The sequence below is a fragment of the Phyllostomus discolor genome, chromosome 8 (assembly GCF_004126475.2).
Source record: "Phyllostomus discolor isolate MPI-MPIP mPhyDis1 chromosome 8, mPhyDis1.pri.v3, whole genome shotgun sequence".
NCBI classification, from domain to species: Eukaryota; Metazoa; Chordata; class Mammalia; order Chiroptera; family Phyllostomidae; genus Phyllostomus; species Phyllostomus discolor.
Genome location: NC_040910.2, coordinates 18,783,571 through 18,807,839, shown reverse-complemented (window position 1 = coordinate 18,807,839; position 24,269 = coordinate 18,783,571). Strand labels below are relative to the sequence as shown.

General features: G+C 51.2%; 1 protein-coding gene across 1 annotated transcript in view; it reads right to left on the bottom strand.

Moving 5' to 3' along the window:
- FAM160A1 (family with sequence similarity 160 member A1) overlaps positions 1–24,269 on the bottom strand; it is a 197,449-nt gene that overhangs the window by 7,095 nt on the left and 166,085 nt on the right. Inside the window, exons 8-12 of the mRNA XM_028522065.2 lie at positions 21,724–21,803; positions 12,503–12,693; positions 8,257–9,399; positions 2,247–2,425; positions 1,746–1,884 (exon numbers count right to left, since the gene is read on the bottom strand). Coding sequence (XP_028377866.1) covers positions 1,746–1,884; positions 2,247–2,425; positions 8,257–9,399; positions 12,503–12,693; positions 21,724–21,803 — 1,732 coding nt within the window. The remainder of the gene's footprint in view (positions 1–1,745; positions 1,885–2,246; positions 2,426–8,256; positions 9,400–12,502; positions 12,694–21,723; positions 21,804–24,269) is intronic.

The window sequence follows — 24,269 nt, the reverse complement described above, 5'->3', positions numbered from 1 at the left end:
TGCAATGTAAGAAAACTGACCTCACCTCCTGCCTGGTGAACTGCAAAAATGGCCCTAATTCTTTGCAGGTCTTCCTCGCCAAGATGTGGGGGTTTTGCTGCTTTCTTGAACCTGGGCAGGCCCAGGGACTTGCTTTCACCCACAGAAGGCAGCAGAATTGCAGGGCCTCCAAAGATTTTGTATGTTCCTGCTCTCACTCTGCAACCTGTGGCCATGGTGTTGACAAGCAGCGTTAACCCTCTGGATGGGGAGAAACCCAGCCCCCATTCACCTGTCACCCTACCCAGCAGCCACTGATATGACTGGGGCCATCCCAGGCACCCAGCCACCGGCTGAGAGCAATACACGAGCCAAAATCAGCCGAGCCCGGCCCAGATCAGAACACCCAGGCAGCCACAGACTCCCGAGTCCTCACCAGTGGCTGTCTCTACGCCCCCGCCGGCGCAGTGGCCTGTCATGCACAGAGGAGGACACGCTCCCTGTTCAGGAGGAGCACGGCTAACACACCCGCTGTCCAGGTGGCTAGAGGAGCCACGTGGGCCTGCAGTCCCCCTTCCCACAGAGATGCGGGGTTCCCAGCCTCCATGAACGGCCTGGCCTGCTCTCCTCCAGGGCCCCGGCTGGAAGCACCATGCCCCGCCCCCAGGCACCCCGACAAGGCCCTCCCTTGCCTGCAGAATCTGCCCTGCAGTGCCCTAGAGGCTCTCACACCCAGAGTCCTACAGCCAGAGAGGACTTCAGGGATGGAAACAAATCCTTCATTTAAGAGTCAAGGCACCTGAGGCAAAGTGACTAAGAACAAACAGCTACACAAAGGCAAGGTCAAGCCTTCTGAGTCCTGGGGCCTCTTCAGCTTCCTCTAAGGGGGTAACCATTGACCCGGGTTACATTGCGGGCTCTCAAGCGGTTGCTATCCCATGCCTTCGGCTCAGCACTGAGAGCCCCACTCTTGCCATTGGTCACCTGCCCCAAAGAAGCCTGACTGGCCTTGAGATGTGCAAACACTGGTATAGCAGAGCTTACCAAGGCCAAAGCCATAGCTCAGAGGACAAGTGGCCATTCACTCTGTCCACACTAAGCTTAAACGAAGTCAAGCAGCATTGTGCACCCTCCCTACCCAGGCCCTCCCCTCCCCTGCCCTGCCCCGAAGGACCATCCTCAGCTCCCCTGCTAAGCACCCTCCCCCCCAACCCCCCACCCCCACACCTCACCAGGCCCAGGCAAACACCTCCTGCATTTATGAAGTCACCCAGGAATGTTAAGCTGAGCACACGCTTCACTTCTCCCAGTCCCAACAAGCAGGTCTTACTTTCTCAAACCCTAAAGCACATGTATTTTGGGCCCAAGAGTCTGAAAACGTGAGGCAGAGAACGGATGCCTTCCTCTCAGGGCAGAGCTGGCCCAGAAACAGCTCAGGCTGTGCATGGAATGTCTCCTTGTGACTCACGGGTGCCCAGTCCTTTCTTCCAGCCTGGCAGCCATGCACCCATCACTCCGTCCCTGACACTCTCGGGACAACAATGGTCGCCAGACCCTCCAAGTGAGGGCAGGCGGGGCGGGGCCGGGCACACCTTCCTTTAGGCCTGTACACACCCACAGGAGGCTCCTCGCTGTCGGGTTGAGAAGATACTGAATATTTAGATACTTTCAGAGCCCAGGAGTCTATGCAGCGTCTTTGAACCCAAACCAGGAGGCAGGTGGGGAGATGCGCAGGGGAGAAACCCCTGCAGCCCTACAAGACTCACCTTTGGTGAGTGACTCCGGTGTCGCATCGGACACGTCCACGCGGAAGAGCAGGTATTTCTGGGCTTGTATGAGGAGTCCTGGGAAGTCTCTCTCCACAGACGCCAACTGTTCAATCTTGTTTTTCACAGACGCGAGGACCTGTCAGAAACAACATTAATGATGTGAGTGCTTGGAGCAGAATCCCACCTTCAGCTATCAGTGTATCTTTCAGGGACGGCTCCCGCTTGCAGGGACTATCAGATGAGGCATTCGCTCATTTTTAACGGCCGGGGTGTTTTGCTAGGGCACCCTCGAAACATCAAACTAAATGAAGCTTTGCAGTTTGTCTAGAATAATCCACATACAACTAGCAACATGGGATGAGGAAGGAGAGCAAATGAGTTAGAGGGGTTTCTGAAAACAACAGAATACCTGGGGAAGCAGAGGAGGAGCCCCCCCGGCTCATGGGCACCCCTGCAATCACTCCCCAGGGAAGGAGGGCGCGGGCGCCGCTCACGCACCTGGTAGAGAGAGCGGACGCTGGGCTGGAAGACCATGTTGGTGTTGAGCAGGAAGGAGCGCAGCAGCGGCTGGGGGTAGCTGGCCAGCTGCGTGATGATCCCGATGAGCAGCAGATTGACGTGCAGGGAGTTCTCCAGCATGTTCTCCAGCTTGGACAGCACCACGCTGATGAAGGGGCCTGCAGGGGGAACGCGGGGCGTCAGGGCTGGCCAGGCCCTGGGGCCGCAGCTCCCTCACCTCCGCCCCAGCAGCTGCCAATCAAACACAGGCCCAGGAGTGGCACCCCGTCTTCCCCTGCCCCGGACCAAACACGGAACAGACCGCCGCCTCCTGGCGGAAGCAGACAGACGTGCAGGGGAGCGGGTGCTTCAGCTCCAGGAGCCGCTTGAACGCTTGGAAAATTATCACAGACCTGCACGGTTTAGTTTGTAAAATTAAGATATAATTTCCCTGTTTCTGTACTTCTTGGTGCTGCCAGTGCCCAAAGCACGACACGCTCAGCTCAGTCCCCGGCGCACCGGGGGCTCCACGCGCACAGCCAGACACAAGCCGTCAAAGGTCCGGGTGACAGAGACTCTCTGTGTTAGTGACGAGTGCCAAGCACATGAGCTGCGTCTAGCAAACAGTCACACTGTAAGTGGGACACTGTGTCTGTCCCCAGCAAGCACCGTGAGAAAGCTGTCTTGTCAAATGTCACCATGCGGGAGGGCAGGGAGGGACATGCACTGGTGAACGAGGCTGGGCTGTCATCTGAGTAACCCTGCGCAATTTGGGGACCCCACTTCAATTCTCAGGTGGGAGGAGGGGAGGGAAGGGACTTGGTCTGGGGAGAGAGAGTTTGGTAGGTCACAGGTCCCCTAAAAAAGAAAATCCATACTTCATTTTTTTTTTTAAAAAAAAGGCAGTTCATAAAAAAATTTAAGAAAAAAAGAGCTTCAACTAATTTGGGTCACCAGAAAGTTAATATGCTTTACATTTGAGTTCATTGAAGACAGGGAAAAAACTATCAAGAAAGTTAATCTTGGCATTAATAAAATTACTGGAAGATGTTTTCTGTTTTTACCATAAACGTGGTCCATTAAGCAAATCAGTGAGGACCTTGCCTTTCCCCCAGTGGAGCCTGGATGAGTCACTAGGCCGTGGCGCATTTATAACGCAGCACGAACCCCTTGACGGGTAAATGCGCCTTATGAGGACGTCACCGACACCGACAGGAGTTCATCAGAAACACACTTCATCACAAGGTGCTTCGTTCGGAATCCTTGGTAATGAGACACGGAACACCAGACCCAAACCTCTCACCCAGGCCAGTGAGTAACAGGTAATGGCGACAGTCCCGTCTCCAGGAACACAAAGCATGTCTCTAAGGGGCCTCGAAACACAGGAAAGGCACAGCCTGTGCTGAACTTGGCCTGCACGTCCCCTTCCTTGGGATGGGGGTCCGAGCTGCTCCGTCACCCTCCGTGACCCAGCAGGTCAATGCTCCCAGCACGGACAGCCTCTGGAGAGCCCCTGCTTGCAAAACAACGCAGCAGAGTTTGCCAAACATATTCAGAAACTCTGGACTGGAACACCAGTTTGAAAGCATCTCGACGGGGCTCCATCAAGAACCCCAGATACGTCACCAGTAACTCATCATAAGGCGTCACAGTGCAGTTCTAGCTCTCCAGGAAGATCCACAAGAAGGCTGCTGCCCTCACCCCGCACAACCCCAGACCCAGCCTCGCCCCACCCCTCTCGCCCGCACCCCAGCACCATCCCAAGTTGTACTCGGCCTCAGCTGGCCACCCCACAGCGTGACAGTTGCTGCCTGTGCCGTGACCAGGGGAGACCTATCTGTAGTCCATCACTTCTGCAAGGGCACAAAGAAAGCCCAGTTTCACCCTACACCTGTGGAGGGCACCCTCACTGTCTCACCTGAATGACAGAATATTAGGTCAAGGCCAGAAGACTGTCATTATAACCCAATAATGGCATTAATTACAACTTCTTAGCCATGTGCAATAAGAAATATATATTAAACCCTTGAAAATTCCCATTTTATACTTAGTTGATTTCTACTACTTAAAAAAAAAAACTACTATACAGCAAAAAGCAGTTGCTGCCCTGGCTGGTGTGGTTCACTTGGTTGGGGCATCATCCCGTAGATTCACGGGTTCGATTCCCATCAGGGCATATGCCTGGGTTGTGGGTTTGGTTTCCAGCCAGGGTGTGTTCAAGAGGCAACTGATCTATGTCTCTCACCTCAATGTTTCCCCACCCCCTCCCCTTTCCCCTCTCTCTAAAATTGATAAGCATGCTCTCGGATAAGGGTTTTTAAAAAATAGCAGTTGCTAGGGAAACCGGTAAGCAGCTGAAAATCAGAAAACTCAGCTGCAACTCAGAAAGCCACAGGTGTGTCTGGAGAATGGAGGGTGGGTTCTTCCCTCTCATCTAGGAGGACAGATGAGCTTCACAGCCACAAAATATTTAATTTTTCAGAACTAAGATGCTCTCTCCACTGTCCCTCCCCGTCATCCTCCTCTAGGCCCCCCTCCCCGCCCGCACTTCCTGACTCAGGGTCGGAGCCGCCACCAATTCTGCAGTCCTTGAAGCCGCTCCCGAGAGCGGCCCTTCACCTCCACCCCGGCTGCCAGCACTGCCCAAGGTCACGGTCTCAGCATCTCCTGTCTGGACTTCAACGATAGCTTTTCTATTTAAATAGAGATGGAAATGATTTGAATTTTTTTCCTTCAAACAGTATAGTAGTATACAATAAACCACCAGCCTCCACACTGGATGCAATTCTTCTTAACGGATTCCAGTGTATTCTTCCAGAAATGTTTTATGTCTATAATTAAATAATAATTGAATTATTATTAAAAGGCATTTATTAATCACTTATGTGCCAGGCAATATGCTAAGGCACTTAATCTTGTCTCAACTTAAATACTCACAACTCTGTGAAGTATGTTCATTACTTTCCCCACTTAAAGATGAGGCACCAGGCCAAGCGCGCACAGCTGGTAACTGGAAGGGCCCCGTGTTAATTCAGGCCTCTCCTTCCGGTGCCTGTGCGCTCGCCCAGCACACGGTCGTGCCTCTCGGGAGCGTGAGACCCTGCGTGTGTCCGTCTGTCTGTACCTCCTGGCATTTTTTTTAAATGATGACATTCTCCAGGCACGGCTCTGCATCTTGCTCTTCCCGGAACAACGTATCCTGGAGACCATCCCTCATGAGCGCGTACAGAGCTCCTGCATTCATCTCAGGGCCAAAAAGTACCCAACAGCCGTGGGAGTTGATGTAGCAAAGCCGTCTCCTACTGGGAGCCAACAGTGGTTTCCAGCCTTTTCCTGCTGTAAACGAGGCTGCAGCGAACATCTCTGCGTGTACATCTCGACACGTACGTGTGGAATGAGCCTGTTCCTGGGAGCAGAATTCCCGAGCCCCAGCCGTGGGGCACTCTGGCCTCCTGCACGAACTCTGGAAGGACGACCACAGTCCTGGCACCGCCCTGTCCCTCCCCAGCGTGCCCCCTGCCACCCCAAGCCTGGCCTTTTTCCACACGGACCCAGTCGCACCCCTGCACACCTCCTCCTGCCCACATGGTCATGCCTGGCCAAAGCCTGTGCGTCGCCAGTGTCTTTTGTCTTCTGCCCCTGGTGTCCTCGGCCTGGACCATTGTTCCCAGGCAACCTCCCTGGCCCCATCCACTGTCCATGTCCCTCCTCCACGCAGCCTTCCCCACGCCCTGCCCGGCGCCCCCACAGAACTGGGCATTTGGGGACTAATAATGCATCTCTCACTGGGAGAGCCCAATTCTTTATTGCTATCTCCTGTAAAAGTCTGCAGACGCCTCCATTTTCGTGTCTGTAGGACCTAGCCTAGAACCCACCAGCTAGAGGTTGCTAAGAAAATCATAGATCAATGAAATGGAATGCTTTGGTTTTGCTGGGAGGCAAACTCATTGCAGCGGAATCCGGGATCCCTGAGCAGGTGGACGTGAAGCCTAATGAAGCACAACGTGCTCGGAAGTTTGGAAGCTACAGGGTTCCTGGACGTGAAGAGAGTCAAGATGTCTCCTGAAGCTGTCTGTGTACAAGTTTCAGAGGGGAAAAAGGCAAGTGTGAGTGGAAATTACCTGCATGTATCAGGACACTCCCACAGTTTTGTTGGCTCTCAGGTGTATCATAGGCAAAGTACTGATGTTATTTAATAAAGTATTGTATTAGCTTTTTTTTTGGCCCTAAGCTACACTTTGTTTCCTCGATTTCTGTATTTCCCAGGGATGAAGCTCCTTTATAAGAAAGCTGGACCTAAGGAAGGATGGTCATGAGCCAGGGGCCCTGAGGCTCCAGAGCACAGGGCAGACTGCAGGCAACACGGCCGCTTCTGCCCCGGCCCTTCCACTGAGCTCTCCCCACCTCTCCTTCCTGTGGCCTCCCCCCCCACCACCCCCCCCCATCAACTGGGAAAATTGAGATTGTTTAATCCTTTTTACTTATGATTGACTGACTGATTGAATTTTAATTAAAACTCATTCGCACTGAAATGCTATCTCAACTAGAACCTCCAGCCTTTTAATTGTGGAATTAAAAGCTTCCTCCGGGTTTAAATAGATTTTTAGGCATCAGTAAATAGATGAATAAGAATTAGAGGAGGGCAGAATTGCTCCTTGAACTCACAGGGAGCCTGACTGGGCCAGAAGGCAGTGTGATTTCCTTCACTCGGGTTGACTCAGGGAGACGGGAGCATGGTCTCTCCTGCCCAGGGAGGGACAGGCCTCAGCCAAGGCTGCTGGGGGCTGCCTGGGGTCATACTCACGATGCCCCAGTATGACATTCAGTCCTCACAGGGAGAAGTGAGGGTCAGGGACACCAAGGCCCCGTGGCTGAAAGTGCCAGACTGGGTCTGACTCCAAGGCCAGTGTCCGTCCATCTGGGATGCCAGCTCCTTAAGGGACCTCCCCGTGCTCCCTGAACACCACTCGGGGGCCCCGTCCGGCCACCCCTGAGCTCGATGAAGTCTGCTCTGTGCCAGGCCCCTCGGCATCACGATCTGCAGACTCAGATTTTGCTGGCCGATATTTCGTGCCATTCTGTATCCCCACCCCCATCCCAACGCCCTCGTCTGACCTCCGGCCCCGTCCCCTGGCCTCCACCAGGATGCGTGCCTGTTCTGAGGGGTGTATCGCCCGTACTTTAGTAGAGTTACGCATTCACGGGTCTGCCATACATATTTGTGGATAAAGATTTTGCAATGATCTGAAATGAGCTCCCGGGCAAAGGCCTGACTAACCCAGTGACCTCCGATGTATTCGCAGCAGGAACGTGAGTGCCTCCCTGAGCACCGGTCGCTGGCCAGGTGCTGGGGATACAGGCAAGAGCAAGCCAGCACTTGGGCACACCTTCTAATGAGGGGGGAGATGTACTTTAAAAATACACGTAAAATAAATGCCAAGGACAGCCCTGGCTGGCATAGCTCAGTGGACTGAGCGGGGGCTGCAAGCCAAAGGGTCACTGGTTCGATTCCCACTCAGGGCACATGCCTGGGTTGCGGGCCAGGTCCCCAGTGGGGGCCACTCGAGAGGCAACCACGCATTGATGTTTCTCTCTCTCTTTCTTCCTCCCTTCCCATCTCTAAAAATAAATAAAATCTTTTTTAAAAAATAAATAAAATAAATGCCAAGGAGAAAAATAAATTAGACTAAAGGAAAGGAGGCTATTAAACAAGGAGCCTGGTTTTCTGGTGTGGTTTCATCAGACCTATCACTTTATCACAGGCAAGGCAAGGGAAGTCACCCAGCAGTGAAATTTAACCTCTAACTCGCTGGTGGGGAAAAACCACCACGACTGCCAAGAATGACAAAACAAAATAAAAATAAAATCACTCCACTCTTCACAAGAATACTCTCACGCCTCTGCCGGGTAAACGGCTAACGCTCCTTACCTCCACCTACCTTACTCTCCCGCTGTCAGAGCCACAAGCACTTTCAAAAGCAGAAAGGACAAAGCAAGCTAAGACGGTCACCTGTGAACGGGATGCTCTGAGTCCTCGAGGGGCGGTGACCGGCAAAGTCAGTGTCCTCTCTCACCCCGAAGGGCGACGGCACGGCCTCTGCGGCAGGGGCGTCCGCTATAAAAGAGTCGAAGTCCTCCTCCTCCTCCTCTTCCAGCTCCCGCTTTCCCTCCTCCTCCTCCTCCTCTTCGCCTCTGCGGTCCTCCTTCCCCTCTTGCTCATTTGTGAGGAGCGAGGGATCAGGTGGAGAGAAGTCCTGGCCCATCAAGCCCTCAGCGCCAGAATCCAGTTCCTTAATGATTTGGTCGTACTGGGCAATGAAATCTTCACCCTCGGGGTCCATCACCATCAGGTCTGAATGGTGCACTGCCTCGGAGACAGGAGGTGCTGGCTCTGCGTGTGGTTCTGGGGCTCCTTCGGGACCCCGCTCCCGCTGTGGTTCCCGGGACACGCTCAGAAACGTGCCTGAGCCGCCCCTGTTCGGCTCTTCCTCTGAATCTGTTTCGGGCTGAGGGCTGGGCAGGGGGCCGTTGTTCAGGGGGGGGCTCTGGACCTCAGTCCGGCCATGGGCGGGCCCCGCAGGCTCCTCCTGTGAATTCGGGGCGTCCTCAGAGTCCTTCTCCGCACACAGCCGGTATACCATCACGTCGTCCTGAAAGTCCGACTCTTCAATGTAGGTCCCTTTGAAGCGGAGGATGGCGTTCTTCTTCATCTCCTGGATGTGTTTGGGGGGGTCCACCGGCATCGGCTGGCCAGAACCCTCCAGATCGTCGTAGGGCCCGGGGGAGCCCACGTCTGCCCCCGAGGAGATCCCAGTGTCATAGCTGTCGTCCCACTCCAGGTCCGTCTGGCTCTTGTCCTTCCTCGGAGCCACCAGCACGGGTCCCATCTGCCTGGGGGGCTGCTGCGGGGGCCTGCCCGCGGGGGACGTGGGGCTGGGAGCTCGGTCCTCCGTCAGCGTCTGCAGGAACGTCTCCGCGTCCGGTGAGTCCCCGTCGTAGAGGGCGGACCAGGCGCGGCAGTCCCGCATGCACTGGAGAATGTTGGCATGGGCCTCCCAGAGGTACTGCAGGTAGCTGATGTCCAGGGCTTTGCCGCACTCCACGATGCAGGCCGACAGAGGGGGTGCCTCAGGGAGCGGCTGCTCCAGGGGCCCTGCAGGGGGAGACAGAGACGGGTCAGAATGAATGCGCCCCTTCTGCCACTTCAGAGAGGGGTGGGGACCAGGGCAGCAGCTGGATGTGGCTCCGCGGGCTGCCGGGACCTCCTCCCACCAGCTACCGTGGTTCTGGTCATTTCTGATTAAATGATTTCTGAACAGTAAAAGTGCATAGGTTTTCAGAAGGAAAGATGAGAGCAGAAAGTCTACCCTCACAGGAGACACAGAACCGTGATGGCCGGTCGGATTCTGCTGCCGCCGACAGAAAGCTGTGATTGGAGGGCGGCCTTAGGGAAATAAGACGTGACGAGGGCAACCTCAGGCAATACATCAAATCCAGTGCCTGCCACGGAATAGGTAACACTTCCAAAGGTTTCCCTTCGACTCTGAAGTGGAAGGCCCGTAATCCATGAATCTGGGGAACGGGTCTTCTCTAGAAAACCTGGGGTTTTTAAAAAAGCCTTCTTCTGCCTCCCTGAGAACCACTGGGAGATGGATGAGAACCAAATGGTCTCTTAGGATAAAGTCCTATTCAAATGGTCTTTTTTGCCTAAGAATGTTTCAAGTGTTATCAAGTTCTCAACTGCATAACTTAAAAAAAAAGGTCTCAAACAAGAAAAATACATATTCTATGGTTTTCTTAAACACCCACCATGTGGCGGGTGCTTTGTCAGGGCTATTGGATTTAATCCTCACAACAACCTACAAGGCAGATACTATTTTCTCCATTTGCAGATGAGGAAATTAGCCCTGGCTGGTGTGGCTCAGTGGATTGAGTTCTGGCCTGCAAGCCAAAGGGTTGCCAGTTCAATTCCCAGTCAGGGCACATGCCTGGGCTACAGGCCAGGTGCCCAGTAGGGGGTGTGTGAGAGGCAACCACACATTGATGTCTCTCTCCCTCTCTTTCTCCCTCCTTTCCCCTCTCTCTAAAAATAAATAAATAAATAAAACTGAATAAAGATGAAGAAATGGAGGCTTGGAGACGAAAGCTCACCCAACTGGCTAGTCAGTGGTGGAGCCACAGGTCAAGCCCAGGCCGTCTCGTGCCAGCCCCGTGCTGCTTTCACCTGGTGCCTCCCCTCTGCCAGCTCCCTGCCTCTCCCTGCACTACCTAAACCCCCACCAGGCTAGCCCGGAGCTGAACCTTTAAGAATAGACATTTTCAGGTCATTGGGGTAGACATAATTCATTTTTCACAGCTCTCCTGCTGAAAGGTTAGTGTTTATCCCTTATCCACTTTAAATAAAAAGACATAAAAAATGATACCAGCAATATTTACTTAGCACTTACTACATGCCAGGTAGTCTTCTAAGAGCTTGTACATGTCCAAGGTCACTTATTCTTGGAACCACCCTTTCAGGTAGGTATTACTTTACATATGACAGAAAAAGTTTACAATGTTAAGTCATTTGCCCAAGAAAGTAGCAGAGCCGAAGAGTCAGAGTCCTAGCTCTTAGCCACTGCACAATAATTATATTCTCTACCGACCCGTCTCCCCTACCCACCCTCCCATCTATGTAGCCACCCACCCACCGGGGCGTCTGTCAGAGCGTCTGGGAGGCAGCAAAGCAGGAAGAACATGCAGCTTGGCTCAGAGCACCCACCAGCTAGACAACCTCAACAAGCCAACCCCCCTCCGAGTTCGTCTCTTCGCCTCCACATGGGGCGGCTGCCTTCTTCAGAGAACTCCGTGTGACCCCACAGGCAAGGACAGTCTCGGGAACCCACAGTGGCCTAGCTAACTTGAAGTCTGAGTCCTGTGGCAAGGCCAGCCACAGCCGTTCTTGAGATAACTTTTTTAGTAAATAAAAAAAGACATCAATTTTAAATATGTTTTTTTAAAATAACTATTAGGGCCCTGGCTGGTGTGGCTCAGTGGATTGAGCACAGGCCTGAGAACCAAAGGGTCGCCGGTTTGATCCCCAGTCAGGGCACATGCCCAGGGTTCGGGCCAGGTCCCCAGATGGGGCACGTGAGAGGCAACCACACACTGGTGTTTCTCTCCCTCTCTTTCTCCTTCCCTTCCCCTCTCTCTAAAATAAATAAATAAAATCCTTTAAAAAGTAACTATTGGAATTTCATAAATAAAAATAAAATAACTATTGGGTATGAACAGATCAGAAAGCCACACTAGTTTAACTAACAGGACAATATATTTAAAACCCAGTTGATTATTCTGCCACAAAAATGATTCATTCTCACGCATACACTGTACCTTTGAAGACCAAGAATCAGTAAGACAAGCCTACCTTCTAGAAGGTACATTCATACCGAATGTGCTAGTGCTCCCCTAACCCAGCAGCCTGGTGCAGCCCGCCAGAAGCCCACCCAGGTGCACTGAGTGACACTGTGTGTGGTGGGGGCGGGGGGAGTCACAGTGCAGACTGGAAGGCCTGAGTCAGCACCAGGACCTGGCCATTTCGCAGCGGCCACAGGACGGGCAGGATCTTCCTGAACTCACACAGCCCTCTAACCTCCGGTCACACACAAACGCCCCTGCGGCAGCTGCCTGCAGAGAGCCAGGAGCCACAGAGGTGAGCGTTTCCATTTTACGTGTCAAGGTCAAGAGCAGCTGGCCGACAGCAGTGCGCGCTCTAACTCCTGCAGAAACAGAGCATTTGTGAAACACCCCTTACCAGGCCAATCAAATGAACCCGACACCGTCGCCGTACCACAAATTTCGAGTTTTATGATGATGCGTTATTGACAGGCAAGTCTCCACGTGTGGGCCATTGTGGAAATTAAAGTAAGGGCTGACTCTGTCTCTGCTACAGCCACTTCCACCGCCCGTCCCCCTAGTTTGTTTGGGAAGACGTTCCGGCACCTCTTCACATGGGATGCTGAGGGCGACACTAGCAATCCTGGTTAAAGTAAAGGTCCTGGGAGCCTGCACTCAGTGGCAGCTGGGCACAAGACGAACACTGATCACCAAGTATCCATAACTCCTTACAATGTGGAAAAGGACCCCAACTAGACATTCATAAAAAAAGCAACGGAACTCACTGTCTGGGTCCCTGTCTTCTCAGAGAGACACACACCCCAAGGAGAGGCAGGCTCGGGCATCCTTCTGTTGGAAGAGCAGCCCCAGGGAGCTCCTACCTGAACTGTCGTGCGTGCACTTTGACCAGAGAATATAATCCCTCTCCTGGTTCCCGAGCGTCAGGGTGATCCCGCTGGAGCAGCAGACCGGGGTCAGGGCGAGCAGCTTGGCCGCAGACACGGAGTAACAGTCTCGCTCCTTCACAGCCCACCTCTGACTCAGCATCATGTGGTTGCAGGGGATCAGATACCTGGAATGACAAAAAGGGCTGCCTTCAGTCTCCACAAAGGCCGTTCCCAGGCAGCCACCTCCTGAGCCACACTCAGGACCTGCTGCGTCCAGGGGTGCTCTCCCCTCTCAACCCACCCATGCCTCCCGGGTCCACGGACTTGCTTAAAATCTCTCCCGGGCATCTTTCCTCCGACAGAACAAACCCCTGTGCAGAGCATTTGAGGGCCTCACAATTTCAGCTCCACAAACCTCCGCATCTCTTCATAAATCCACCACCCCTCTTTGCCTCCGTGCCTCTGCACCCACCGCAGCCTTCGCCTGGAAGATACGTTCCCCTTTCCCGGCCTGACAAACGTCTTGTCATCACACAAACTCCAGCGTCAGGGTCCCCTCCTCCAGGGAGCCTCCGGGCCTCCTACTCCAAGACAGAGCGACTCTCTCCCTCCACTACGCTCACAGACCTCCACTAAAGCACCATGACCAGTCTTATGTCAGCGTCTTCCTCCTCCGTACAACCTACTCTCAGAGTAAGGACCACCTTCAACGATTCTGAAATGTTGCCCCAGGAGCTCTGACTCCCAGTGGGCACCGAAGGGCAGCAAAACGACAGCACAGGGCAATCCTCCTCTTGGAGTCTCTGGAGTAACCGTGAGGAAATAGGGGGGCCGAAGACTCACCGAGGGGCCCTGGGCCCCATTTCACAAGAGGCGCTTTGGGTTGTTATTGGAACCACCCTAGAGTCATTACGACTGTGAAGACCAGAAAACCTGGGCAACCGTTTCTGACACGCTCAGAACACACTATGGGCTTCATGGGCAGAAGAAAGTGTGTAAATGGCTTACTTTTTTTTTTTAAATCCACACTCAGGGACATTTTTTTCATTGCTCTTTTAGAGAGAGAGGAAGGGAGAGAAAGAGAAACATCGATGAGAGAGAGAAACCTCAATAGATTGCCTTCTTGTACATGTCGGGGCCGGGCCGGGCTGTGTTCCAACCGGTGGAAGAAGGGCTCTCTCCCCCGAGTCCCTCAGCGTGGCCACCACTTGTCTGTGCAGAGAGGGTCCTGTGGAATGAGCTCTTTCGTCTTCCACCGACAGCGGCCACTCCGCCTCCAGCAGGGCTCAGGAAAAGTCCCCAGAGCAGGGCCAAGAACTAGAACAGACCCGCCCCCTTTCCCACACGGCCCCCCTTCAGCTGGCTCCCCTGTTCATCCTTGCAGCCTCTGACTGCCATGAACCTGGACTGATGAAAACGGGCACGTCCGTGCCAGACAGCGGGGCCTGTCTGGACCTCAGCAGCCGCAGCTCAGGCTTCCGGGGGTGCACGTCTGTCTGCCCAGGGCTGCGGGGAAGGCCACCGGGGGTCACACCCACAATCTGAATGTTTACCCTGACCAGGGATCACACCCACAACTTTTCAGCCAACGGGACGACATTCCAACCAACTGAGCTATGCCGGCCTGGGCCTGAATGGCTTACTTTCTTAACAGGGAGAGAGACGATGCCGTTTAACAAGGCTGGAACAGCAGTGATGGAGGCCCCACAGCCAGAGCCAAGCGTCCGTAAACGAGCAGGAGCCCGTTCCAGAGGAGCCTGCACTTAAGGGGAACCACCACAGTCTCAGCCAGCCAGAGTGCTTTCATTTCGCTCTTTGCCTTTCGGGGAAGAGGCAGTACAGGGGGAACAGGCTGTGATTAGGGAGTCCGTGAGAAAGATAAGATGCAGGACTTTCAGGGAGTGTCTCGAGGCCTGTAGGTACTAAGCCGTCTGCCACATCTGTTCATCCAAGTGAGAAAAACCTGTGTTCACGCTGACGACGGACCCACTGCAGGAGCCCGAGTCAAGGAGGAAAAAAGATTTATTCTCGCCCTGGCTGGAGCGGCTCAATGGATTGAGCACCGGCCTGCAAACCAAAGGGTTGCTAGTTCGATTCCCAGTCAGGGTATATACCTCAGTTGCAGGCCCAGGTCCCTGGTAGGGGGCATGTGAGATGCAACCACACATTGATGTTTCTCTCCCTCCCTTTCTCCCTCCCTTCCCCTCTCTAAAAATAAATAAATAAATAAATAAATAAAAAGATTTAATTCTCTTCACGGTACTTCCCACCACACATCTTAATAACTTTCAAGGTATGAAACAACAAGGTTGCCACTGAACCTGTTCCCCAGAACAACCAAGGACTCCACCCCGGTGGCCTCCCCCGCAGCCCTGGGAAGACAGACGTGCACCCCGGAAGCCTGAGCTGCGGCCGCTGAGGTCCAGACCGGCCCCCCTGTCTGGCACGGACGTGCCCGTTTTCATCAGTCCAGGTTCACGGCAGTCAGAGGCTGCAAGGATGAGCAGGGGAGCTAGCTGAAGGGGGCCTTGTGGGAAAGGGGGCGGGTCTGTTCTAGTTCTTGGCCCGGCTCTGGGGACTTTTCCTGAGCCCTGCTGGAGGCGGAGTGGCCGCTGTCGGTGGAAGATGAAAGAGCTCGTTCCACAGGGCCCTCTCTGCTCAGGGACACGGTGGCAACGCTGAGGGACTCAGGGGAGAGAGCCCTTCTCCCACTGGTCCGAACACAGCCCGGCCCCGGCCCCGTGGGCACAAGGGAAGACAATGCTGCTCCAGCACCCCGGCACCCTGGCTCCCAGGAGGGGCGAGGGCCCAGCCGGGACGGAGGAGAGGGGGCACCAACCACAGTGGCCTCAGGCAGGGAGGAGACCACAGCAGAGGCTGCAGTGGCAACTGGTAGAGACAGGCTCATTCGTGAATGAACCCCTCCCTTAGCAACCTCCAGAAGTCATGGCTGCTGCTTTGCAGGGGCCAAGGTCATAGGGGAGGGGCAGAGGTGAGCTGGGGAAACCTCTCCTGTGGCTGTGGATGTGAACTCTCCCGTTCTCGTAGGCTGATGAGGCCGATTCCAATTACACAGCCTGTATCGTGTCCTCAGTCTCACCATCAATTATTCAAGAATAAACTGCCTCAAAGCTTGTACCTACCGCGGGAACTCAATGACTGCTTACAGCTCCAACCAAGCATATTTCATGACTGAAGCTGATACAGCCATAGATTTCTACTCTTTGTTTGAAGTATTTTTTTTAAATGGCACAGTGGATCAAACCTAATAAAACTATTTGTCAAATATCACCAGTGGGTAGCCTGAAATTATGTTAGAATGAAGAGGTATTGGGAATTTGCAACTTTGCAAATACATGCTTTCAGCAGAAACTAAGACTTTTCCTCGGAGGAGATCCCATAAAGGGAGCCCCCCTCTGTGGGGAAGGAGAGGCCCTGCCACAGCGGAAGCGGGCGAGTCAGTCCACGTGAACGAGCCCCTTGCAGCCCACGCAGTTTCTCTACTGCGCCTCTGTAATGCAGGCTTGTCCTGCAGGGGAGAGCGGGAGAACTGTGCACTGGCCTGCTGCCTCTCCACCACTTAAAGGGGAAGACAGAAAGCAAAGCAAAGGCTCCCTGTGGCCTCATTTCCAACAGCCGAGCTGTGAGGGCAGCCTCAGCGGGCACCCGGGGGCGGGGGGGGGGAGTGCATAAAGGAGCCACGGTGCACACATGGTGCACTACTACTCAGCTGTGAAAAAGAATGCTTTCCTGCCACGAGTAACAACGTGGGTGGACTGAGGGGGTCCGTCCCCCTCATGCTAAGTGAAGTAAGTCAGACAGAAATATGGGTACTGCACGGCCTCACTTGTTGGATTTTTTAAAAAATGAAAACAAATGAACAAGCAGAACAAATCTGTAGAAACACAGAACCCCTCTGGAAGGTTGCCAGAGGGGGAGTCTCGAGGGGACAGGTGAACAGGTGACAGGTGGTTGCCAGTGTGGTTACCGCAGCCCAGACACATAGACGGTGAGTCACGGTGTGTACACCTGAAACACGGATAATGTTATACGTCAGCTCCGTTTCATTCTAAAAAGGAAACAGAGCAAATGTCAGAAGGTCCTCGGATGTCAAATCTCAAAGTGAAGTGGCCATCGATAGCAGAAAAATCTCTTAGGAATTTGGTGTATTTGACATCAAACTATCTTTTTGTTTTTACTACATTTTGTTTGGGGATTTTACTGAAATTCATAAAGTAGTAAATATACCAAAGTAATAAATATCTAATTTTAGGAGTCCAGATTACCCAAAGCCATGCCACAATATCACAAGAAAAAATATATATTGTCCCCTTTCTCCTCTCTCTTCTCATTACTTCCCCAACTCTCTGCAACCCTGACTCTATTTTCTATTTTCCTGGATGTCATTCATGAACATAAATCATCGGCGGTGACAACCGGTCAATCACAAGGCATACGTATGGCCTACCGCCGCGTCGACAAAGACACCAACAAAACGAAGCAGTGGAGCGCAGTGGTGTGAGCAAGGTGCTTCCCACGGGCTGATGAAAGCCTGAATGACCGCCACCAGGCAAAACCCTAAAGCACAACGTCCGTGCATTTCCAAAGGATCGTCTGGTTTTCCGAGACAGCGCGAGCATATTTCTCCTATTCGTCCTCCCCCGGGCTGGCTGGCTGTTTTCGCTCTCCTCCACCCACTCCCATGCTAGAGGGAGATGTTCCTGGAGGGTACACGCAGCTTGTCTGTGAGCAAAACAGCCTCTATCTGCACACAATGGGCAACGCAGTTCATAAAGCGGGCAACGGGCCCGCACTTCTGAAAGAAACACCCCGACCAGAATATGCATAAATAGCACTCAGAGTGCGAAGCAATTAAATCTCGCCCAAACTGGGAAGCACTAGGCACACGGGGTGATCTGTCACTTCCCTGCTGGTCAGCATTTCCTGCCTGCCTTTGGTCTATCGTATGTCACTCCCGTGGAGATGCACAATTTCTCCTTGGTGTTCTGCTCGCTAAAAGTAGCCTCACTTTGGGGAGTATTTTATTTCAACTTATTTATCTGGTATTTTGCTAAATGAAAGAACCATATCAGTTGCAAATGGATTATCGCTTGCAGATGTCAATATTTAAGAGTATTTGGGTTGCAACTAAAAACTGCTGTATAGCTGTTAGTTATCACATACCAGCTCCATTAAAAGGATCCACATAATCTCCACTACTCTGTTGCCTCCCAGTTCTACAAATTTATCACGTACATTCGAGTGAGAACACTGGCAACAACAAAGGGATGGATTACACATCTATTTTTTTTTATGTCCCTTAAGATAAAGTTTAGATAAGTAAAAGGATAAAGGTTTTTCATTGCTGTTGCTTTTCGTACAGATTCTAAATCAGAAGGGACATTATTTTCATTCGTTTAAAACATATTTTCTAGAAAATTCTGCTCCCTTAAATTTGTGTAATACTTTATAGACTTTCAACATAGTTTCACAGATATCACCACAAGTCGTTCCTCCTAAAAACCTTGTGAGGTAGCAAACCCCAAGGCCAGAATAGGTCAAGTCCAACCAGCAGTTCACTCTCGCCCTGGGGTTCTCACTGGGCTCTAGCCTCCACTGTTCATAGCCTTGTTTCTATATTTTTTTATCTCTTTATCCTTTTCTGCTGCAAACTTAGTAATTTCCTCAATCTATCTTCTAGTTCATTAATTCTCTCTTAATCTGTGTCTTAAATGCTATTTACCCCAAATAGTCATTTTTATTTCTAAGAGATTTGGTTGGTTCTTCCTCAAACCTGCCTGTCATTTTTGTTTGAGTAAAAATGTCCGTTTTCTTAACAGGAAATAACAAATGTTGGTGAGAATATGGAGAAGTTGGAAGCGTTATGCATGGTTGGTAGGCACGTAAAATGAGCAACCGCTATAGAAAACAATAAAAATTTATCCCTGGCTGGCATAGCTCAGTGGATTGAGTGCGGGCTGCGAACCAAAGTGTCGCAGGTTCGATTCCCAGTCAGCGTACATGCCTGGGCTGCAGGCCATGACCCCCAGCAACTGCACATTGATGTTTCTCTCTCTCTCTCTCTTTCTCCCTCCCTTTCCTCTCTAAAAATAAATAAATAAAATCTTTTAAAAAAACAATAAAAATTTTAAAATAGAATTGTCATATGATCTAGCAATTCCATGTCTGTGAATATACCCAAAGAATTGCTGGCAGGGTCCGTAAGAGATACGTGCATCCCCATGTTCATAGCTGCATCACTCACCATAGCCAAAAACCAGAAGCAATCACACTGTCCATTGACAGAAGAATGGGTTAAAAACTGTGGTACAAACAATGGAATATTATTCAGCCTTAAAAACAGAAATAATTCTGACACGTGGTACAGCATGGATGCACCTTGAAGACACTCTGCTATGTGAAATCAGTCAAGTACAAAAAGGCAAACACTACGTGAATCCACTTACGTGAGGTCCCTGGAGGAGTCAAATTCAGAGAGACAGGAAGTAGGCGGTGGCTGCCAGGGGCCGGGGCGGGGGAAACGGGGAGCTAGCGTGTAACAAACACAGGGCGTTGGTGTCGCAGGTAAGAACAGTTCTGAGATGGCTGAACAGTGCTGACGGCAGCCCAACCATGTGGACGCCCTTAGTGCCTCTGAACTGTGCACTTAAAAATAGCGAAGGGGACAAATTCTACAAGTATTTTACCACAATTAAAAATAATAATTTTTATATGTGGCAGAAACCAGCAGTTTGGAAGATGGAGACCAGGACGTAGAGGTTTCCTGTGTGGCTACCACGTGCCCAACTTCCGTGGAAGCTCTCTTACTGCTCTTGTCCTGGATTCCCCAGGCAGTGCCGCAGAATCAGAAACAAAGTGTTCAATAAAAGGCATCATCATCTTCATTATCATCATCATCACCATCAATCACCAAGGAAACAGAGAAGAAAACAAGCTTAGGACCAGGTGGTTATGTCTGCCACTTTTCCATTATTCAGATCCCGTGATGTGTGTCCTTCAGGCGTCTTCCTGGTGATCCCTGGGAAGTGACTCGTCCTTCCCCTGGAAATAACTCGCCCTGACTTAAACGTGCAAACATTTCAACCATGAGCTGATTTCTCCCCCTTCATAAACAGATTTTAACTAGTATCTCAAAGGACAGCTTTTAAAGAATGACGCCTTGTAAGCAGACCGAAGGTGACGAGAGCTCACCTTGTAAAGGTAAACAGCCAGCGCCCCTCACCGGGGCCCGCCCGACCTGGTGACCCAGCATCAGAGCTCCGCACTCCTGAGCCGGGCCAGGCTTCCAGGTACACACTCTAAAAACCACACGTGTGTTTCACGCCATCCAAGGAGCAGTATTCGAGAGTTTAACATTTAAATATAATCAGGTTTTACTCTTGTTGGAGGCAAAATCTCTTTTTTGGCAAGAAAAAAAGGCTTTCACAAGTTGCGCAGACAAATTTCATCCTGGCAGTGCTAATGCGTTCGGTCCTGGCAGCAGAGGCTTGACGGGGAGCTAAAGTAATCCTTTTAGGACAGATAACTAAGGCTCCACCCCGGGCATTTAGTCGTGATAAGATTTGTTCTTTGCTAACACCTTAAGAGTGCTGGCTGACGACCTGATCTAAACTGCTAAAACTCGCTTTAAATTTAGAAAACTGAGAGGTGGCACAGTTCCATGAAAGGGTGACTCTACCACTCCGCCACGGTGCCACTCCCACCGTTCCCAGCCTGTCATTGTCACCCCCTTTGCGAGGAGCGACAGCCTCACCACGCCACCCTCCAGCCGGGGGTTCTCAAAGGCAGCCGGGCACCAGGGCCCCCAGAGAGTCTGCGGAAACACGCCCGCCCCCGGAGCTGGCACGTCTGGGGGAGGCCAAGAATGTGCGTTTCTAACTAGTTCCCAAGCGGTGCCGCTGCTGTTGTCCCCACGATGACACGTTTCCATCGTCCCCTTTCTTTTCCACGACTACCACTCCCAAAATGCTGTTATGCTTACTCGGGATGCCATCTCCCCAGCAATTCTGCCCTCATGGTGTCAACACACTCAACACACTCACAGGGTCCAGGGACAGCCCGAGCCTCCTCCCCTTCTCCCTGCTCTGGCTTCTCCCACCCTCACTCCCAGGGAGGGACCGAAGGAAGGGCCAGGAGGCCAGTTAGGGGGGAACAGGTGGACATGCCCAGGGGCCTGGCGGGCTTTTCCACACCACCAGAGGGTTGTGCGGGAGCACAAGCCCAGCCAGCTCTCCCTTTCCTCCTTTACAAAAGCAGCGGTGCCCTCAGGGACCCTGGAGGGAGAGGCAGACCCAGGCCAAGACAGGATTTGGGGGTCCTGAGTCCCCTTGCCAAATGACCAAATTAATGTGGTCATAATAGTAGCCTATTCTGATTCCCAACACCTGTCATCAAATACCACCAGCCACTTGATGAAAACCTTCCCACCTGTACTTCTGAAGGACATGCCTTTTCTACCTTGTATGTAAGTCCTTTTCAGTTCGTCTGCTCCACACCTTACCCCCTTCCGAATTGCACACATTCAGTACTCATGAAATATTTACTGAACCTCGCCCTGGCTGGTGTAGCTCAGTGGATTGAGCGTGGGCTGGGAACCAAAGTGTTGCAGGTTCGATTCCCAACCAGGGTACATTCCTAGGGTGCAGGCCAGAACCCCCAGCAACTGCACATTGATGTTTCTCCCTCTCTCCCTCTCCCTCTCCCTCTCCCTCCCTCTCTCCCTCTCTCTCTCTCTCTCTCTCCCCCCCACTTCCCTCTCTAAGAATAAATAAATAAAATCTTAAAAAAATATTTACTGAACCTCACTGAACCGTATACAGAGTCAAAGCGTGTACATGTATGCACGTGTGCCATTTCCAAAGCAAGTGCCACAGGAATTATGTATCGACAGCATTTCCGAATAACGCCGATCCCCTGAAAATGTACCTTAGGAAAAAGACATTCACACGTGGACCAGAAGAACGTTCATAATAATTCTGAAAATTTCCAAACATTCTATCTATTCTTTCCAGGAGCAGGCACCCTGAAAACTTTTAATAGTAAAACCAAAATTAACCTTGGGAAATATGCAGAAATTAAATTGCTCTTCTTGATGACTTTCTTCCTTAGAAACGTGGCCCCTATTTAGCTTATATTACCAGGGAAATACACAGAGAGTGACTTTTTCTTTAAAGAGAACAAAGATGACAACTCACCTCAGAACTAGTTGTAACATCACATCTTCACAGTGCAAACCGATGAGAGTTCTAAATAAGGCCAGGGACACCACACAGAGCTGAAGAGCAATGAACACATTCTATTTCAGATATTGGAAAGACAGCTCTGCTCTCCACAGATGGTAAATAAATTGGAATTACAAAATAAAATGGCCTTTCTTCCTCAGCAGTTTTTATAAAAATATGCTGCTGCCAGAGAGAATGTGTATCTAGGCCATCAGTTCTCCTGTAGGGTTTGATTAGAAAGACTAAGCCTGGGGGAGGGGGATAACGGGGGCAAAGGGGAGGGAATAACAGGGGGAGGGGGATAACGGGGGGGAGGGGGAAGGGGATAACAGGGGGAAAGGGGGAGGGGATAACGGGGGGGGGGGAGGGGGATAACAGGGGATAAGGGGAGGGGGATAACAGGGGGAAAGGGGGAGGGGGATAACGGGGAAAAGGGGAAGAGTTGTCAAGGAACATGCATAAAGGACCCATGGGCAAAGCCAAACAAAGGGGGTAGGATTGAGGGTGGGTGGTGGGGGTGGGTGGGGTGGGGGGAGTGATGGGGGGAAATGGAGACCGTGCTTGAAAAACAATATAAATATATATAAAAAGGAAAGACTAAGCCTGGCATTTTACCATCTTGCAGAATTACCCTCCTACAAGATGCCTAGTCATACTTCTAACTTTTTAAGATCCAGACCAGGACACCCCCACAACTCTCCAATACATGCTTATGGACGTGTGCACGCACACACACGAGATGTCTCCTTGTCAACTGTTGTCCTAAGTTATCTTCAGATACGACACTAGTTATGTAGAAGGCAGGGCTAGCGGAAAACTGCATACACCCTGCTCAACTTTCCCCGCGGAGTGCTCAGCCCCCAGCCTCAGCTCCTCTTGCCCTGTCTCCTGGCTTCGGGGTAAACATTCTCTTTGGTTCCATTTTCCGTCCCGCTCAGGACGTGATAAGATAGATACTTTCCTAAGAAGTCCATTTAAAAAAAAAAAAAAAAACAAGACTCCTTTCACTCCCTTATTTTCAAAAGGGAAAGATAAACAGGAAAGAAACCCAAAGGTGTATGATAAAACCATCACACCCTTTCGGGAGTAAGCTTTTATCATTTTATCAGGCCACTTAAGTAATTTAGGGGCAGGAGTGTCTGCATCTTCCTAAGTTGGAAGAGATGCACGCAGGCATTTTGGGGGAGGGCAACTCTGCATAATGGCTTCATTACGGGCTTACGCTTTCTCATGAGATGCTACAGGAGAACCAACAGCCCGAACGCACATTCCCTGCATACTCCTACAGCTCGGTGATAAAGAGACACCATGCTAAGCACGCCAGACACTGATTGGAAGGGGTTACCATGGCAATACTGGATGTAACACACTGTATACAGTCGTGTTAACCATAGTCACCATGCTAGAGCCCCAGATCTTATTCATCTTATAAGTGGAAGTTTATACTCTCCGACCGACACTGTGCAGTTTTATAAACTACAGTGGCTATTCAAGCTTTTATCTTTAGAGTGAGTGTGTTGTCTCATAAGCTTACCTTGTAATTTCTAAGGGTTATTCTACGTGCATTGTCAGTTATTTGGTTCAGTTCAGGTTTAGGAATTTCACTTTCAGTCTCTGAATCTGAAGCGGATCTCTCGTAGCTGGCATATAGTTCATACAGCTGGAGCTTCCTTTCTTCTGCAGCCTGATCATCTCTGCCTTTCGGTTAGGATTTTAACCTATTCACATTTATGTTATTTTTATAATTAGATTTGTCTGCTGTTTAACTTTCTGCTTTCTATACGTCTCATGAGTTTGGGTTCTCCTATTCCTCTTCTACTGTCTCGTTTTGCACTGAGTGAATATTTTCCCCAGCATGACATTTTCATTCCTTTAATGACTGTTTCACTATATATTACAGTTATTTTAGTAGCGGGTTGCTCCAGGTCTTACCATATTCATCTTATCAGACTTCACTTCAGATTCATACTAAACTAGTTCCAGTGAAACAGAGATAGCTGTCTTCCTCCTAACCTCTTTTTGTGCTATTATTGTTATACATATTACAGCTGTATGTTACCAGCTCAGTGATATAGTGTGAAATTATTATTCTTTTACTTTTAAAACAATAACTATTGTTAGACAGAGACAGCCCCTGGCAGGGGGCAACACTAGGAATATAAGAGGATTTTTGAAGTGGATCAGAAGTTCAAACTAAAGAATGACTTCCCCTGGCTGGCGTAGCTCAGTGGATTGAGCGTGGGTTGTGAACCAAAGTATCGCAAGTTCGATTCCCAGCCAGGGTACATGCCAGGGTTGCAGGCCACAGCCCCCAGCAACCGTACATTCATGTTTCTCTCTCTCTCTTTCTCCCTCCCTTCCCTCTCTAAAAATAAATAAATAAATCTTAAAAAAAAAGAATGACTTCCTCAATTCGCACCTGCCCGGACCCCCATTCCGAAACCCTTGGGGACAGACACAGAACCTCTAACACCCAGACCTGACCCGCTCCCTTCCTCCCGCGATGCCTGCACTCGCGC